General features: G+C 38.1%; 3 protein-coding genes and 1 non-coding gene across 6 annotated transcripts; 2 read left to right on the top strand and 2 right to left on the bottom strand.

The window, feature by feature from the left end:
* Positions 1-3,926: 3,926 nt before the first annotated feature.
* On the bottom strand, positions 3,927-6,149 carry LOC106351030 (transcription repressor OFP14-like). The gene has a single exon (XM_022711591.2). The coding sequence runs from the start codon at positions 4,953-4,955 to the stop codon at positions 4,059-4,061; it is 897 nt and encodes a 298-aa protein (XP_022567312.1). The 5' UTR covers positions 4,956-6,149; the 3' UTR covers positions 3,927-4,058.
* A 1,261-nt stretch (positions 6,150-7,410) lies between these two features.
* On the top strand, positions 7,411-8,885 carry LOC106385434. 2 transcript variants are annotated; one of them, XM_013825352.3, is made up of 3 exons: positions 7,411-7,727; positions 8,275-8,369; positions 8,473-8,885. In XM_013825352.3, the coding sequence occupies exons 1-3, from the start codon at positions 7,558-7,560 to the stop codon at positions 8,499-8,501; spliced, it is 294 nt and encodes a 97-aa protein (XP_013680806.2). In that variant the 5' UTR covers positions 7,411-7,557; the 3' UTR covers positions 8,502-8,885. The 2 variants fall into 2 exon arrangements, with proteins under 2 accessions (XP_013680806.2, XP_013680805.2); XM_013825351.3 differs by having other exon boundaries at positions 7,465-7,727; positions 8,224-8,369.
* Positions 8,886-14,585: 5,700 nt separating this feature from the next.
* Positions 14,586-14,659, bottom strand: TRNAR-UCG. Its single transcript has one exon. It is a non-coding gene; the product is annotated as a tRNA-Arg (tRNA).
* Positions 14,660-14,705: 46 nt separating this feature from the next.
* Positions 14,706-15,939, top strand: LOC106351027 (protein SYS1 homolog). Of its 2 annotated transcripts, none has more exons than XM_013790843.3 (4): positions 14,706-14,838; positions 14,970-15,218; positions 15,298-15,524; positions 15,641-15,939. In XM_013790843.3, exons 2-4 carry the CDS (start codon positions 14,995-14,997, stop codon positions 15,646-15,648), a joined length of 459 nt encoding a protein of 152 aa, XP_013646297.1. In that variant the 5' UTR covers positions 14,706-14,838; positions 14,970-14,994; the 3' UTR covers positions 15,649-15,939. The 2 variants fall into 2 exon arrangements, with proteins under 2 accessions (XP_013646297.1, XP_013646296.1); XM_013790842.3 differs by having other exon boundaries at positions 14,708-14,866.
* Positions 15,940-16,846: the final 907 nt, after the last annotated feature.

The raw sequence follows: 16,846 nt of genomic DNA, 5'->3' as shown, positions 1-16,846 counted from the left end.
TTGGATTCATTATTAACCGTTTGTTCTTTTTATTAGGTTCAACCGATCCGGGAACGGGATCAGCGCATGGATCAACCGTATGATGTACTCGGCCCTCGACAGGGGACATCCGACTTTCACTCACTTCCCTACCGACAAGCAGGTTCTGTGGTTTCGTCAGTTTGCGGTAAGTATTCTATTTTTTTACTTATATTTTTAATCTTTAATATAAATTTTCTACTAATTGTGTTTTTTTTCAGCAAGAGTTCAACTGGAATTCCGATGAGATGCTCTTTATCTATCACCACTTCGTCCATAAAGTTATGGACAACTATGGGAAGCAGATCCACGAGTGGAAGAAGAAGTGGGAAATCAATAAGGTTCGATTTAATTTATTAAACAATTTTTTAATTTATTAAACTATTTTCTTTTTTTTTTATTTATTAAAAGGTCCCAAAGTCGATGAACGACACGGTCTGGAAGGAGTTGTGTCCGCATTGGGATAAGGTAGAGACGAAAGAAACTTCTTCCACCAACTCCACCAACCGCATGAGCGACCGTAAAGGGAAGGGCATCTACAAGCATAACTTGGGTGCTCAATCTATTGTCACTCTGGGAGATCGCATGGTAAGTTCAACCGCTTTTTCTTCAATTATTTGAGTTTCAGAATTTTAATTTATTGTGCATTTCTTCTAATTTCTAATGTTTTTTTTAATTTATGTTTTTTTTCAAGGCGGAAGAAAATGATGGCGAGCCGGTTGATGATCTCGCCCTAATGAGGAGGGCGTATACCAACAAAAAGACCGGCCAGATTGATGACGGTCTTGTGAGGGACGTGGTCGACCTGGTCCAAACTCAGGTGGTAGACGAAGTGTCTCAGCTTCAAACCGAGGATGACGCTTCGATGGCTTCGACCAACTTGTCCCGGTTTCGAATCAACGAAATCGTTGAATCCGTAAGTTCTTTTTTTTTAAAATTCAATTCATTTATTTCTTGGTTTAAATTTGTAAATTTGGCTATTTTCTATTCAGTCAGTTCCAAAGAAGAAGGGACGTTTGGTCGGTTTGAGTCATCGCACCCTGTCGGTTCCTCCTTCTTCTGCACCACCGCCCTTTGTTGATCCAGAAGTACTTACGGCTCAGTTGAAGGACAAGGATGATCGCATATCTTTGTTGGAGACCCAGATGGCGGCTCAACAGGCGGGCTATGAGGCACAGAGGAGGCTGAACCAGCAAATGATGGAGATGATGCAGAGGATGTACCCGAACGAGGTGTTCCCGGACGTGCCAGACCCGTAGTTTTTTTTTTTCCAAAAACTCGGAATGTTTTATTTTTATTTGTGAAACTTTGAATATTAATTAATATGGTTTCAATTTTAATTTTAATTTTATATTTTCGAATTTAAATTTCAAAAATTTTATTTTTTAAAAAAAATTAATATTTTTTACATTCCGAGGAAATTAATTATATTTTTTTACTCGATCGATCGATGCGTTTTTGGACATAAATCCATCGATCGATCTGTTTATAAAAAAACGTTCGGAATATACCGAGGGACATCTTCCTCGGAATATACCGAGGGACACCTTTCCTCAGAATATACCGAGGGACTGGTTCCTCGGAATATACCGAGGGACATGTTCCTCGGTATATCCGAGGAACATGTCCCTCGGTATATACCGATCAATCGATGGATATATGTCCAAAAGCGCATCGATCGATGAGCTTCCGAGGAAATATCCCGACGAAGTTCTCCCTCGGTATATTCCGAGGAGATTTCCGACAAACTAGTGATCCTCGGAATTTCCTCGGAAATTTGTTTCCTCGGAATTCCGTTGGAAAATTCCGAGGGATTTCCGAGGAAAGAAGAAATTCCGAGGAATTATTTCCGAAGACTTGTTTCGTCGGTATGTCGTCGGAATAACGTTATTCTGACGAAATTCCGACGATTTTTTCCCTCAATATCCTTGTTGTTTTCTTGTAGTGTCATTTGCCTTCATTCACCACTACATTCTCCTTGTCGTCAGCTCCTTGGGTGATCTTTCTTGGTGTCTCACTCGTGGTGATGTGCTCCCATAGACCTCATCCTCCAAGAGCAGTTTTGGCCAATCTAGACCAGGTAATGTAGTTACCTCCTTTTAGAGTAACCGGAATCATAACAGGCTTGTATTGCTCCATCACTTCTTTTTGAGTTTGGTTTGAGTTAAGTAATTGTGGAACCAGAACCAGAGAAATGAGCACTAGCAAAAGTAGATCTATTATCCAGTGTACAGACAGATTCTTGCAAGAACAGAGAAATTAGATGGTTGGAATGGAAGAGAGAAGTAAAGTAAGAGTGTTTGCGGAAGCGAGTAAGAGGTAAGGAGCTTAGTGCTCTGATACCATGAGAGAAAATGAAGAACATGATGAACAAGAGAGAGAGTAATGTTTGAATTTGAGAGAGAGAGAGAAAGAGAGAAAGTGAGAGAGAATGAGGAAAATATTTTCCTTGATTTTAATTGTGGATCTGAGTACAAACATTTAAAGGCAAGTTGCCTCATACACAATATAATACAATATTCATTGTTTTAAAAATATCTTCAAGAGTCTTCTTTTCTCTTCTTCTTCTCTTCAATAGGATACCTTATAAAGCCTTATAAAACCTTATAAGTTTCTAACTAATTTCTGGCAGCTTGTTTCTGCTTCATGTCAACAAAATATTCATTTCCCCACTAGATGTACTTCTTATGGAAAGTCAAGAAGTGAGCTTAAGGTTGCTGTTGTGGAAGATTAGCTAAAATTTGAACATCACAGGCTGTTCCCCTTAGTGCAAGGAAGTCTTCTGGAGTCTCGTCAGAAGGAATTGCGCCTTTCTTGCGGCTCGCTCATTTCAGTGACACAGTCGTTAAGAAGATAGCACGGAAGGTATATTAATACTATCAAATTTGTCAAGTGCAGTCATATTTTCGTCTTGTTAAGCGTGTAGTTGTTTGTCCAATTTCCAGAAGGTTAAATCATTCCAAGAGCTATAAGAAATGAGCTTGGCGGACCGTTCTGAATTACTAACCCAGGTAGCAACTGATGTTGAGGACATTGAGAAGGTACTAGAGATGATGTCGTCTCTGACAATAGACATATAACATGTGAGACAGAAAGCGAAGAGGGTATCCAAGAGGGTGACATTGTTACCCTTCAAGCTTGGGTCACTATGAAACGACCCAATGGGGCTCATAGGCGCTCTTCCACACGCACCCTACTTCCCGTTCCACAAGGAGGAAAACTATTGGGTTCTCCTAGCGGATTCATTTTCGAACAACGTGTGGTTCTCTCAGAAGGTGGAGCCATAACGGCTGCATCAAAAACCATCAGTGACAGGATGGAAGGTTCGGGAGCAGGGGTGAAGGAAACAAGCGATTGAGAAAGTTAAAAGTGGGTCAGGACTGGTAATGGGTAAACTCCAAGCACCCTCAGAGGGTACGTAAAACTTGACTTGCTACTGCATGTGCGACTCATGGATCGGGTGTGACAAAAAGACATCACTGAAGGTCAAAGTCTTGAAAAGAACCAGGGCTGGGACAAGGGGATTGGTTTCAAATGAGGGTGCAAACGCAGAAGAAGGTATGGAGGAGGAAGAGGAGGAGTACGATGATTATGAGAGTGAGTATAGCGAAGATGTGGATGAGAAAAGAGGGCCGAAGAAGGCCAATGGGACAGTTATGCAGGCTTGTTCTTCAAGGAAGACAGAACTAATGGAACTAAGTGACGAGGAGATATGAAATAGTTGATCTAGAATGTGACAACTGTCAGAAGCAGAAATAGCGGAAGTTTCCAGTGATAACAAGGAAGCAGATACATATGCATTCAATCCCACAACCCTCACGTGTTTCTCTTTTTGTGTATGAAGATATTTGGAAGTCATGCAGTGCAGCTAGTGATCTTAACTCTAGGTCCAAGAAAATCTTAACACAGAAGAATAAAACAAGTTCATTGGATACATGCAAGCATTGACTTTAAAGGCTGAGAAGAAAGACACGAATGTTAAAAAGAAATTAAAATGGTTTGATGTAAAGAAGAAAAGAAAAGAAGGGAAGTTGTACAAGCTAGTTTCGAGAGGCATAGCTCCTCTTACTAAGCCTCTCCCTGGCGGCGCGAGTAGTGAGCGACATCTCAAGGCTTTTCCTGGTGACCCTCTTCTCCTTGTCACGGAGAGAGATGATGAGATCGACGAATGCGCTGAGTATGAACTTGTGTGATTTCTTGTGGTTGAGATCGAGATAGCAGAAGAGTAGCTCTTCCATCAAGTCCCAGTCCACCTCGCCCCCTCCTAGCTTGGACTCCATCATCTCCACCATCGACCTCCTGAAATCCTCCTGAGGCTCTTCAGTGCATCTCAGCACCGCGATGCAGTTCTCAGGCAGCACCAAGCTTGATGAGTTGGACCTCAACGACCGTCTCTCCTCCTCCTCCTCCGGCGTTGTGTACATGCTGGGCGTACCTTCCGATGATCCAGGTGGTGGAGATAGTCTCTCTGTTCTCCTCCGCGGATCTGGCAGTTTGGGGGAGTCGTAGACCGCCTGTCCCCATGTCCTCTCGAATCTGTGACGATAGTAGTCGTCTTCATCAGTGTCGGATGAGTCATCCGAGGACTGATCCCTTTTCTCCTTCTTTTTGGTCATCCTCCGATGGTGGTCCTCCTCCCCCTCTTCGCCGCCATCTCTGATGCAGAGGGATTTGAAGTTTTCCTCGAGAAAACGGTCGATATCGGACAAGGTGGCGGCCTGACCGGGATCCTGGTGGTGGTCGTCGTCGTTGACTCTGCAGGCCTTGCTGGGACGTCTTACATTCATTAAGGAGGAGAGCTTTTTGTGAAGCTTATAGCTAAGCACCCACTTCTTGGATGATGACAATGATTTCGACGACGACAACTGCAGCTTTCCTGCCTCCCTTTTGATCTTTGACAGGTAACCATGCACCGATTGCTGCACTGGGTTTGGCATTTTTTTTTCCTCTGCGGAAAAATATGATGTTGATGATGATGATGATGATGATGATGAATAACACTATTTGTGGAAGCAAACCAATGAAAGATTTTTTACCATCTTGGGAGATTTAGTTTGAGGACTTCCCCATATACACAAGACGGATGACGGAGAGAGGGGTTGGTCTCTGATCTGAAACTGTTTGTAAATGAAATTGTGCAATGTCATTAATTGGGAAGTTTTTCTTCTTGGATTTGTTGTTTTCTTCTGGACATTTTATCTCTTAAATTCGATTCAATTTGTTATTCGTTTTGATCCCATCAGGAAAATCTGGGTTTTAGTAAGTTTTTGAAGCAAAACAAATATTAAAAATCAAAATATGAGTCAAAAACAAATCAAATCACAAATACTAAAAAAATAGGGTCAGAATCCGCTCCGTTCTGATTTTATACGATAGAAATATATTTACAATTAAATAGAGAGTTGTAAATGTATAATTTTATATAATTATTATTTTAACATATAATTTTAATAATATCATTTATAAAATTACTTCTAAAAGTATTAAATTAAGAAAGAAATATAAAGTCTTTATAAAAATTAAAATTTTCTAAAATGTTATATTTTATAAAAAAAAATTAATTTTTAAAATTTATGGAATATATAGGTTCACCATTTGCTTAATATTATATAAAAATATTTTAAAAATAAACTTGTATAGTTTTTTAGATATACTTGTATTAAACAAAGTGGACGAGATATTCGTAACTATCCAGTTGTCAATTATCCGGATATCCGTATTTTTTTGAATCAAAGGAAATAAGAAAATCAGATTTTCGTAAACTATGAAGCAAATTGCAAATACTGAAATTTACAGTAGTATGTGATTCGTGCCCACCGCTAGTTTCCATGACTTTCCAGATTCTGAATTCAAGTCATGGTTGAATGAATGCTAGTGTAATTGATTTCCATTGCAAGTCAAAATAATGTCGCTTTTGATTTGAAACCTACTCCCTCCGTTTTTTAATATAAGTCGTTTTAGAGAATTTTTTATGTTCCAAATTATATGATGTTTTCGGTTTTCTATGTAAAATTTATTAACACTTAATGTTATATGACCAATGATAATATACCTTCTATTTTATTATTGGTTGATTTGTGGTTAGATAAATAATTAATGATGTTTTTGTTTAGAAAATATAAAAAATTAATAATTTCTTAATCTATGTGCACAATTCTAAAACGGTTTATATTAAAAACGGAGGGAGTATCAATCAGTGTTTTCAATTTAAAAATATACAAGAAAAAAATATAAGTGTCATTGAAAAATGTGGAGTAAATGAGAAGAAAATAAAAAAGTAAAAATAAGAAGAAAAAAATGGGAGAGAGAGAGTAAATTATATAATAAATACATTTATTGTTGTTTGAGGCTTCGAGTGGAAAAAACAGATCGAGCGTTGCAGATCAAGCGGATCGAATAGAACAAGAGTGGATCAAGCGGATCGAGTACAAAAAGAGTAGATCAAACGAAGATAAGGGTGCAAGTATGGTTAAAGTGGATCTATCGGTCTAAATATATGTTTGAATGGTGAAAGTGGATTAAAACGATCCAATTGTACATATTAAATAATATATATAATGTTATATTTTTTTTTAACACAAAATGTTATATTATTATCTATTTTTCATAATTAAAAGTACTTTATTAATTTATAATTTTCATAAATCTAAAATTTACATACATATTATAATTATTTATATAAGTATTATTATAAAGTTCATTAAATTAAAAGTTCATTAATTTTTCTTATGTACATATTAAAACCATTCCCAATTGTTCACTCCATTTAAAAGAAAATAGAGTAAGTAACTCTATAATAAAGTTGTGGACTATTCTAATAGTACTCTAATTTAGAATAAAAAGTAGAGTTATGAATAAAAAATAAATGGATTACTCTAATTATAGAGTATAATTGGAGCATTTTTACTCCAAATTATATTTTAAGTGAAAATAAAATGAGACTGAGATGCTCTAATTACACAATGTGAAAACAAACATAAATATTATAGCATATTAAAAAAATTAAATTATTATAGATGAAAATTTGGAATTATAAACATATATCTAGAATAAATATAATTTGTAAATACTGAAATACATTATAAAAAAAATTACGTGTTTAGTTTTATTGTGACTGGCTGTGTTAAAAAGAAACATTATGACTTGTTTACCTCTCCTGTCAGTGGGTTAAAAGACAACACAAATATACTTTGAATTCAGTTTATGAATTCTGTTGCATTCATTTTTAATAGTATTGACAGTGTAGATTATAGTTGAAACCGGGCGATGTGGTGTAAAAGATAAAGCTCTGTAGTGGTTGGCTGCTGAAGCCCAACAAAGATGTTTGATGTTTTGCTCTAAGGGTATGTTTATCGCCGTATCGTAAGAGGGGTTTTTAGTTAATTTGGCAATTAAAAAGAAAATGAAAAAAGATAATTAACCAAGACGCGTCTCTTAATTAGGTTCGGAAAGGCACGGTTCTTAGCGGGGTATGTGGCACAATAGTATTGGCTCTTCTTTCTTTCTCTCTTTCGGTCATTTCTCTCTCTCGACGGTTGAATGCACGAAGCCTCTCTCTCGGTTGATCTTCTCAAGGATTCAACAACTCCGACTCTCTCTATTGCTCTCAACGATGATGAATCACTCTACCTCTCTCAGTGTGGCTCTCATCGACCAAGAATGACTCCGCCCCTCTCTCAGTGGCTCTTGTTGGTTAATGGAATCGAAAGGTAAATTCTGCCTCTTGTGATTTTGAATTCAATTCATGGATGCCTTATGTTGGTTTCTGAATGGTGATTCTGTCTCTTGTGATTTTGATGATTTGTTTGTTTGTTGTGTTGGTTTCTGACTAATCTTTCAATTAAACAATTTTGATTTGTTTGTTGTGTTGGTTTATGTCTACTCCTTCAATTGTCTCTTGATTATGTCTCTTATGTTGGTTTCTGTCTGGTGATTAATATATAAGCCTTAGTCATAAGTGCTACCATTGTTGGTTTTCTGGGTACACTAATTATATTACTTTATCAATGGAATGATTTGCGGTATTGTATGGGAGAAAATTTGTTGATTGGAGCAGGCTCATGAGTTTGCTTAGTCGACTGTTTCTAAAAAATATTTACTTTTAACGAATATTTCGTTTGAAGAATCCGTGACTGACTTGTATTGGATGTTGTACTGTGTTGAACTTGATAAATAATCTTGCTGTTCTTCTCGTCGGATTTTCAGTCTTGATTTGATGCTTTTGTTATCTGCACTCCTAATGATGGATGAGAGAAGAGATGGGTTAAATCCGAGTAGAAGAAAGATGAGAACTCTGCTGGAGAGTGGAATCACACGTCAGAAAATTGCGACTGATGACGCTAACGATAAAGGTATGATGCAGCCTTTGGAGCTAGTTATCCATGGATACATGATATTTATAAATTCCTCTACGTATTCTTAGTTTGTGTTAATGCTTTGTTTATTTTCTTGCAGGTATCAGATTTTTATGCCATTTCAGCTGAATTCAGTAACAAGGACAAAACTTTAGTCTTCCAATTCTCAGTCAAGCACGAGCAAAAGCTTGACTGTGGTGGTGGTGGCTACATGAAGCTGCTCATTGGTCATGTTGACAAGAAGAAGTTTGGTGGAGACACCCCATACATGTGGATTTCCTATCTCGTCTTGTTTTCTAAGTCACCATAATCATCTCAACATTATCATCAATAGACAACTATATTTGAAAAACAAATCGTTATTTGTTTTGGCTTTTTTCTATATAATTTTTGTAAGAACCCTTAATTGAGTTCTACCATTGGAACATTCAAAATCATTGTTTCTTAACAAAAGTTCTTAACTTAAATTTATTACTTATATATTCATTAAGAACCCATTTAGGGGTTCCCCTATTGAACATGTTCTAAGTTTACTGATTCACCTGGAAAGGAAAAGCTCTTCTACTTTATTTGTTATTTTCTCTTTTTGTTTTTTAAAATTATATTCTATTTGACCAAAAAACTAAAATAATATTTCATTATTATATTTTTATTGTCACTGCTGGAAATTTGTTTTTTCTTTTATTTGTCATTTACACTACAGTGAAGGAGCACTTGAAGTAACAACCTTTTCTTTTTTTTCGGGCATGATTAACTCTAGTTTCTTAGCCGGAGTTCTTAACTCATGATTTGACATTTTTTTTGTTTTTTGTTTTACACTTTTCGGCTAAAAGACAGCTCTTATATCTCTTATTTAAGAGACAGTTCTTAGCTTTTCTTAGTTAAAGCTAAAAACTCCAATTAAGAGACTGGGGTTAATCATGGTCTTATACATTTGATTCTAGAATCGTTGGATTAATCTGGGATAATAGTTGATTAATCATGTGTTGATGCGATCAAATAGGTATTTTGTTTGAATTTCCAGGTTCTTTTCTCTGGTTGGTCTAAGTTAGGTTAGATCTTTCAAATTATTCTAATGAATTGAATCTGAGTGTTTTGTTTTCAGATATGGGTCTCCTGGCTAGGCTCAATTTTGGATTCTATGTGTGCATTGAATCAAGCTAACCAAAATGTCTGAAATTAAATTCCCTTTTTTCTTTTTTTTTATAGGAATGATTTTGTTGTAAATGATCTAAGATAAAGCAATTTTATAATCTTAATAACTAATTGGAATTGTCTGAGGCTAATACAGACTCCTCAAATACGTTGAGGTATGGACTTTTATCCGAGATCCGGATTCAATCCAAGATTCGACCCGATCCGAAAATCCGGATATCCAGAGGGGCTGAATCCGGATCCGGATAGTAAAATGTTGGATCCGTCAAAGCCGGATCCGGATATCTTGATTTTTTAGTCCGGATATCCGGATCCGTAAATTTTATTAATAACTATTTCAAAAATAGTAATATCTATATATAAAAACTAACTTTATTTAATATATTTTCATTTTTATAATAGTATATGTAAATTTTGTAATATTATACATAGAAATAATTAAAAACATTATATTTTTTTATTTTAAAATTATTTTTAATATTTTATATATATTAATATTATTTATTTATTTATTTTAAGGATCCAAATCCGGATCCGGATATCCGCCGGATATTACAATTTTTAGAAGAATATCCGACACCCGGATATCCGAGATGATACGCCCTAAATTGAAGAATCACTTTAGCTGGGTGTTGGATATGATCCGAGAAGGCAAATAACACTTCTGGAACTGAGATGGATTGAAAGGATCATCAAGAGATTCAGAATGACTCTTGATATACCCACGATCTAAGGCTAAACACCAAAGAAAGAATGAATGTGTTGGCTAACCACCAAACAACACACAAAGATAAATTGGCTGACCACCAAATCAACAAGCCGATTCAAACCAATGAACTAGCTAAAGAACTCTCTCTCTCACTCAGAGAAAATAAAAAACAAAATAAACTCAAACTTAGACTTTTTTTATTCATAGAATGAGACTACATATTTATAGTGTTTGTAGTCAAAGACTAATAAAGAAAATACAAGGAAAATAATGAATAGAAAATACAAATTTGACCAGATCTGAATTAATGAGTCAAAGACTCAGTCTTCCATGCAGATTGGTCAAAGATGGCCCTTCAGATAATGTCCAGGTTCATCCGAATCAGATGGATGTACGGGGTAAAGATAAGGATGCTTGCGGGACTGTCCGGATGGTCCGCCGGATGAGAATGTATGTCCGTTTTCGGTTTCTTCACGACCCAAGCTAAGTCTGGCTCGACCGTGGGTCTTAGAATGTCGTGTTGGTTTGGGGAAGACGAGCTCCGGTACGGTCATTTCGGTTGTCTGGTCGTGGTTTCAGACGAAGCTCCAATCGGGACCCACGCGGGACGGCTCGGTCAGTCTGATCGGTACGGTCGGATGAACGAACCTCGGTCAAATTGTTCAGACTGTTCTGATCTCCATGTTGGTTGGCTTCAATGGACTGATCCACGAACCATGGCACATCATTCCTTTCCACTTCTAAAGATTTGTCCTTAAATCTGAAACATTAAAAGGAAAAGGATTATAAGCAAAAGAACCATAAAAGAACCATAATCAGCACAATGCTCACCTTGAGTTCAGTCTATTTTTTGAATGGAAGATGATTCTTCTTGGTTGGCTTGATGACCACGAATTTGTTCTTCATCTAGCCCCTCCGTTGGCTCATATATGAAGTCATCAAAAATTGGCAATGGGTCTTCCTTTTCTGGCTCGGTTTCAACGTTTTCATTCTCCAAAGTCACCAACGGTCTTTGCTTTTGACACTTGTTAGCGTAATGACCGATCCTATGGCATTTGAAGCACCTGGTAGAATGAGCTTTGCTTGTGGGTTTCACACCTTTGCTTTTATCAGAAGACAACACATTAGTTTTCAAATCAGAATTTGAAAGAGAAGAAAAATTACTTTGTTGTTTTGGTGCAGGAGAAGTGTTGGTGTTTCCCTTCTTTTTGAGTTGTCGGATAGCATGAATTACCTTATGCAACATCTTCTCCAAGCTGACATAAGTCTGAAGCTCATTCTGATCAAACACACCACGGTTGCTTCTCTTAGCTTTGGTGAAGGGACGATCACCACTTCTAACCCACTTTTCATCATCATCGAACCTGTTTTGTCTCTTCCTTTGGTTTCTTTATTTCTGCACAAAATCAAACCTATTAGAAGCAAACTGTTTCTTATTTTCAAAAATCATTTGCTCTTTTTCTAACACGGTTTTAAAAGGAAAGTAAACGTCTTGTTGTGGTTTTGATTTCTTGAGAAATCCAAACATCCTGAAAACACTTAACAAAAGAGTTAGCAAATAAAAATTCTCACACTCTCAAAGTGTTTAGCTCACGATTTTTAGGTGATCACTCAGAGTTCTTTCCACTGGTTCAAAGGATGATAGGTAGTCAAAATTCAGCAATCAAAACCTAAAACAAACTTTTGTGGGAAAAAGAAAAGAGAAAGAAAGATGAAGAGATTTTTGATATGGATCCGCCTTAACTGTCCTAAGGATGGGTTTCTCCTCAGCCAGCAGGGTTTCTCTTCCACCACTCTCCCTGGATTTCTCTTCAGAAGTGATTCAAGCCAAAACTTTTTTTTTATATAATAGGCGATCACAAAGGAGTAAAGGAACAACCCGGATCCAAGAAATAAGAAAAGAAAAACGTGGAGAGATGAGAAGATGAAAGATGAAAGAAAACAAATCAGCCAAAGTGGCTCTGATACCACTTGATGCACCCTAAGGAACGAACACTCGACCGGTAAGGAAAGATATGTACTCGATCAGTGAGGAAGGAGAACTGATGGAATGAACGGTGACACAAAGGGTTGCGGATGGCCCAATGATACTACCAGGGTGCTTGATTGCCGCCTGATATGACTCACAGGTTCGACAATGAAGCAAAACTCGATCTGTTGTCGGATGTGATGCACCGGTCCAACTAGAAAGAGACGTTTAACTTGGAGCTAACCACACCAAGAAAACTTAATAAATGTTCAACGAAGAACATAGAGAATAAACTCATAAAATGAAAGAAAAATTGATTGCCTTATTCATGGAATGAGATTACATACTTATACTAGTTGTAGTCAAAAGAAATAAAGAAGAATGTGTGAAATCAAGACATAGAAAATACAGCATTGACCAGATCTAGTCAAGGCACAAAAAAAGGAGTTTGACTGGCGAATGAACCCTTCAGCTTCCACTGTCCAGATTCAGTGTATCCTGCTGCATGTCCTGCGAACATGAGCAGCACGCGTCCGGGACAGTCCACACGGATGGATGGAAGAAATTCACGAACTGATCTGGGCCAAATGGAATCTAAGTCATCTGAAAACTTCAATATCCTTGCCTTAGAGAAATTCAGATGATCAAAGTTCATGAACTGATCGAAGTATCAGTCCATCAGTACGGTCGCCGGTACGGTCCAAACTAGTCCAAAGGAAGAAGGCACAGACTGATTCGAAATCCACTCGTTCGAAATCGATTATGCCTTGACCATTGATCTTAAAATGGCAAACAGGACGTGAAAGACAAGCTCCAGTTCGGTCAATTCTGTCGTTTGGTCGTAGATCTTGCTGAGGCTCCAATCCGGACGTCTGTGGGTCGATACGGCGTGCAGTACGAGCGGTACAATCGGGGTGATCGAATGGAACGGTACGAACGGTCTGATCGGCACGATCCGATGGGAAATTATGATCAGCATGGACGGAATGATCAGATAGACTAACACTGGCAGTAAGACTGGCATAATCCGACATGAAAACCTCGGTTTGGTCGAGCTGGTAAATAAGAACGCCACCTTGGGCCGTGTCCATGAACCAAACAGGTCGATGCTCGGACCGCGGCACATCACGAGAACCCCGGATCCGGATAAGGATAGTAAAATTATGGATCCGCCGGATAAAGATCCGGATCCGGATACCTTAAAATTATTTGGATACCCGATCTGTTCCAGGCCTACGTTGATGTCAGTAGTTGATCTCAAACACATTAGCAGCGGGGGCCCGCTCTTTAGCATCCCTAGCTTCTTTGTTTGACTTGATGCCGCTGATGTAGCAGGGAAAAGCCCTACTTCTCCCTTTGATTTTTCATTCTTTGGTGGTGTCTTCAGCCCCAGGTCTCCAGCTGCCCCTTCACCTCCCAGATTTCGTAACAGATGATTTTCTGACAAAAGTTGGTCTCTCACTTCTAAGCTTCAGCTTTCAAGGAGAAGGTCAAACTGATGATTTCTTCAGAAAGGACTATCATCCTTGCGCTTAAAATCAAGCCCAATCCTTGTTTTAAGTCCAATTCCTTGCCTAAGAACTATGTTGTGCCCAGTTCACTGTCTGGTGTGGTAAACATTCAACCTCGTCCTTGTAATTCAGTCGATGATGCCTAGGATACAGTTGTTGTTTCTTATGAATAGCATCTCTAGTCAGGTTTATTCTTGCTCGCTCTTTGCACACGAGATGGCCCTCTTTGAGGATATACATGTATCATTTCTCATGGGCCAAAACCAAAGACAACTCATATGTTTGAGGATTGCATCATGGAATGTGACCTCAAATGACACTGAAGAAAAACCTCAAGATTGTCAGTACCACACTTATATACACAGGTCTTGCTCAAACTTAATGAAAAATCTGTGATCTTAGTTAAGATTGTTTAACCTTGAAATTAATAAACATTTACCGTCAACAGCGAGACAGCATCATCAGAAAAAGAAACTGACAAGGGGATGTTGAAGATTTTTGGGAGATATCGCCTGGATCAAGTTACAAAGAAGATATATTGCCCATATATAGTAATCCATGCCTCTTAACTCATGAGAGAGGCAATTCTCGAGATAGTGCGTGACTTGAAGATTTTTCTTTGAGTCATGTGTGAATTTAGTGTTGTAAGGTTTGTTTTCTGGGGATTTTTGTGTGCTCGATGATAAGCTTCTTAATCCAAGGGTTGAGTTTTGTTGTAGTCTAATGCTCCAGTTCATCCTTTTTTTTCTTTCGTACCATTGCGTTGTTGTTGTTGCTTTTTGATTCGAAGGAAACATTTGTATTCTATTTCAATTGGTTACTGCGCTACCAAGCACCTATAGTAAGAAACGCATTTTAAAAAAGTGAATCGACCACAGTGGGAGTCGAACCCACGACCTTTTGATCCGAAGTCAAACGCGCTAATCCACTGCGCTATGCGGTCATTTCTGTTAAATTGCTTTCTAATATATTAAGTCTTTTTGTTTATTCTTTGTTAGTGACAGAGGTTCTCTCTGCAAAATCGTCTCGTATTAGAGGAAGTGCCTGTGTCCTCCCGATCCGGGTGTTGGTGCATCTCTCCGACTCAGCGGATCCGGTTTGATCTTCCCTTGAAGCCGAGTGGTACATACATACCTTTTCTTGATCTTAGGTGCGTTTTCGGGGTTATGCTATGCATTCGATCGTGGATGAAAATAGTGGAAATTAGGCTTTCGACGATCTTAGATTAATTGCTTGTATATATTTGATTACAGTTTTACGGGGATTCATTAGCCAGCCATGTTCTATGGCACAGCTGTATGGGACCCATGGCTTATTGTTGCCCAGATTATCTGCCTTCAGTGTTCCTTCTATCTCTCTCTTGGAGTCTTCATGATCCTCTTCCTAGGCCTTCGTGTTCCTCGTCTTAGTCTTGTCTACTTTTTCGATTACGCTACTCTCACTACTTCTACCCTCACCGGTTGGTGCGTCATTGCTTCTTTCTTGTGCGCTTCACTTGCTGGGTTAGATCCTCAATATTCCTTTTTTTGTTTTACTTTTACATTTCAAAAGTGTCCTGAAGATTGATTGGTATACTGGCAGGGCTGTGCACATGATATTTTTGGTGGAACGAGCACGGAAATGCCTTGATTTCTCTGCAACTCTCTATATCATACATCTCTTCTTCTGCATCCTGTATGGAGGATGGCCTTCGTCTATGGCTTGGTGGGTTGTAAATGGCACGGGGCTTGCTGTCATGGCACTGCTAGCTGAGTACCTCTGCATTAAACGCGAACAGCGAGAAATTCCTATGGATCGTTTCCATTCAAGTATGTTCATCATTCTTTCATTTAAAATCCACATCATATTTGTTTACATATATAGTTTATTGCTCTCAAGATAGAAAGCAAGTCAAATGACTCTCTATTTGTGGTTGGCTATGCAGGGGTTTGATGGTTGGTGTCTGAACAGTTGATGAAGATCACTCATGAGGGTGACACTCGTAGAGCCTACTTCCAACAACAACAAAAAAACTCTTAACAGTTGCCATTTATGTACTGAGATGGATTATAATTGGTAAACAAGTTCAGCTAGAAAACCGTGTTGGACCACTATTGATACTGATCCTATCAATCAGTGCACCAACTCTGCCTGTAATCTTAGTTAGTGACTTGGAAATTTGAGCTATTTGGAATACGTTTTGGTTGGATTCTCAGTTATATGGAAAACCCAATTAGACTCGGATTCATTTTTCTTTCTGCAGTTATTGCTTTAATGTTGCTCCATTGCCTTGTTTCATTCTTTTCTTTTTTTTGGTACAAGGAAACCCTGATTACATTAGGTGTGTTTCTGTTCATCCCACCCTTCCCTATGTCTTATCATCATCTGATGATATGCTCATCAAGTTCTGGGACTGGGAGAAGGGTTGGATATGCACTCAGATTTTCTATGGCCATTACCATTATGTTATGCAAGTGACTTTCAATCCCAAAGACACCAATACTTTTGCTAGTTCATCCCTTCACCGTACCATTTAAGTGAAAGATTCGTCTTCTTCGACTCTTAGCAAACATTTTGTTTGTTCATTCCCAGTACGAGACGCTAAACCCTTCTCCTGTTTCTACATCTTTTCTTTTCTAAATATGGAATCTTGGTTCTCCAGATCCAAATTTTACTTTGGATGCACATTTGGAAGGGGTCAACTGTGTAGACTACTTTACTGGTAGGGACAAACCATAGCTATCCTCTGGTTCTGATGATCTTACTGCTAAGGTCAGTACTGACTACTGAACGGTCGTGCTTCTTTGCAAGTTGTTTGCGATATGTATGTGTGCTTGTATGTATTTTCATTTGTATATAGGTCCCTTCAGAGTCTTCTATTGCTCATAAATGTCTTCTGGAAGCAGGTATGGGACTACCAAACAAAGAGTTGCGTTCAGACACTTGAAGGTCATACGCACAATGTTTCTGTTGTGTGTTTCCATCCAGAGCTCCCAATAATTATTACGGTATCCGAGGATGGGACTGCTCGTCTATGGCATGCCACCACTTGCATGTGATTCGTATGATATATATAATGGAGCTACTATTGATACGGTCCTCTATTTTTCAAAAGTCGTCCACGTAGATTCATCCATAATAGGTTTTTTCC

Source organism: Brassica napus, chromosome C2, assembly GCF_020379485.1.
Source record: "Brassica napus cultivar Da-Ae chromosome C2, Da-Ae, whole genome shotgun sequence".
Taxonomy (NCBI): Eukaryota; Viridiplantae; Streptophyta; class Magnoliopsida; order Brassicales; family Brassicaceae; genus Brassica; species Brassica napus.
The sequence above is the reverse complement of the archived record's forward strand: the minus strand, read 5'-3'. Positions and strand labels throughout refer to the sequence as shown.